We start from the raw sequence: 1,082 nt of genomic DNA, 5'->3' as shown, positions 1-1,082 counted from the left end.
TCCTACCCCATCTCCCCAAGTGCACCTGTGTTTCATTCAAGGAGCTCCGGGTAGAGAAGCGGTCCCTTCTAGGGAACTGGTGCCATCTTAGGGGGTTGGGCAACCACACAACCAATGATCAATTGATCTGCATCCTCAAAAGGGAAATTCTTTGACGTTTCTCCCCCCTCCCCCCTGCTCCGGTAGGTTATGAAAAAAGCCAGCTCTGCCCTGCAAAGGAAGCCTCTAGAAGGATCTCACCACATACCTCCACAATAGGGTAATAGCAATAGTTCCAGTACCAAAAATTTTTGGAGAACTTCTCAGTCAGGTGGGACTCTGGCACAAAAGGATGGAAAGTCTCTCTGCCCTCTGTGTCACGGGAGTCCCCAGCCACCACTCCCATCTTCTCCATGCACTGGCCCAAAGCCAGGTCCTCCACCGAAGTGGTGTGGCTGCACACCTTGGAGTCAAAGCCAGCCACAAAGCGCCGCAGGGCCTCTTTGCTGAGGATGTAGCCGGCGCCCCCGCTCATGTAGCCTTGCTTGGCAAAGGGACGGAAGCGCTTGCCAAAATAGATGGGTGTGTCAGGAGTGTAGTTGGAAATCAGCCACCGCAGATTGTCCACCACCACAAAGGTGTCGTCGTCCGCCTTGAGGAACCAGTCTGCCTGCTCAAAATGGTGCTTGTGGACGTACTGGAAAGCGCGGATGGTTTTCCAGTACAGCTGGTCCCGGCCTTCCTTGGTTCCCAGACCTATAGTGGGAAAGTTCTCATCTTGGACTGAGCTCATGAAAAGGACCACATTGCAGTGGCGGGACCAGGTGGCCTTCACATGGCGGGCCTTTGTCTCCAAGTTTTGGGGGCCAGTCATCACCCAGCACAGGATTCGTACTTTATCATACAGATCATCAGACACGCTGCTCTCCTCACCTGAGGAAGAAAAACAATGAGAGTTACGATTTCCCAGCCCAGCCCCTCCAGTCATTTGCCTAATTTAATGGAGGAGGATTTTGAGGAGCATTTGGCCAGGGGTTCTGAGCAGTTCTGAGACAGCATACTGGGCACAGCCGGAAAATGGCTGCCACAGAAGGCAGAGCTAG

At 53.4% G+C, this 1,082-nt stretch overlaps 1 protein-coding gene across 1 annotated transcript; it reads right to left on the bottom strand.

The window, feature by feature from the left end:
* Positions 1 to 247: 247 nt before the first annotated feature.
* On the bottom strand, positions 248 to 902 carry LOC107125272 (glycoprotein-N-acetylgalactosamine 3-beta-galactosyltransferase 1-A-like; the record flags this gene model as incomplete). The annotated part of the gene is made up of 1 exon (XM_015428716.1): positions 248 to 902. A coding segment is annotated over exon 1 (606 nt), but the record flags the coding sequence as incomplete, so codon positions are not given.
* Between the last annotated feature and the right edge of the window lie 180 nt (positions 903 to 1,082).

This window comes from Gekko japonicus, unplaced genomic scaffold (genome assembly GCF_001447785.1).
Source record: "Gekko japonicus isolate JY-2015 unplaced genomic scaffold, Gekko_japonicus_V1.1 scaffold34362, whole genome shotgun sequence".
Lineage (NCBI taxonomy): Eukaryota > Metazoa > Chordata > Lepidosauria > Squamata > Gekkonidae > Gekko > Gekko japonicus.
Note: the sequence above shows the minus strand (reverse complement) of the source record. Positions and strands in the feature narration are given on the sequence as shown.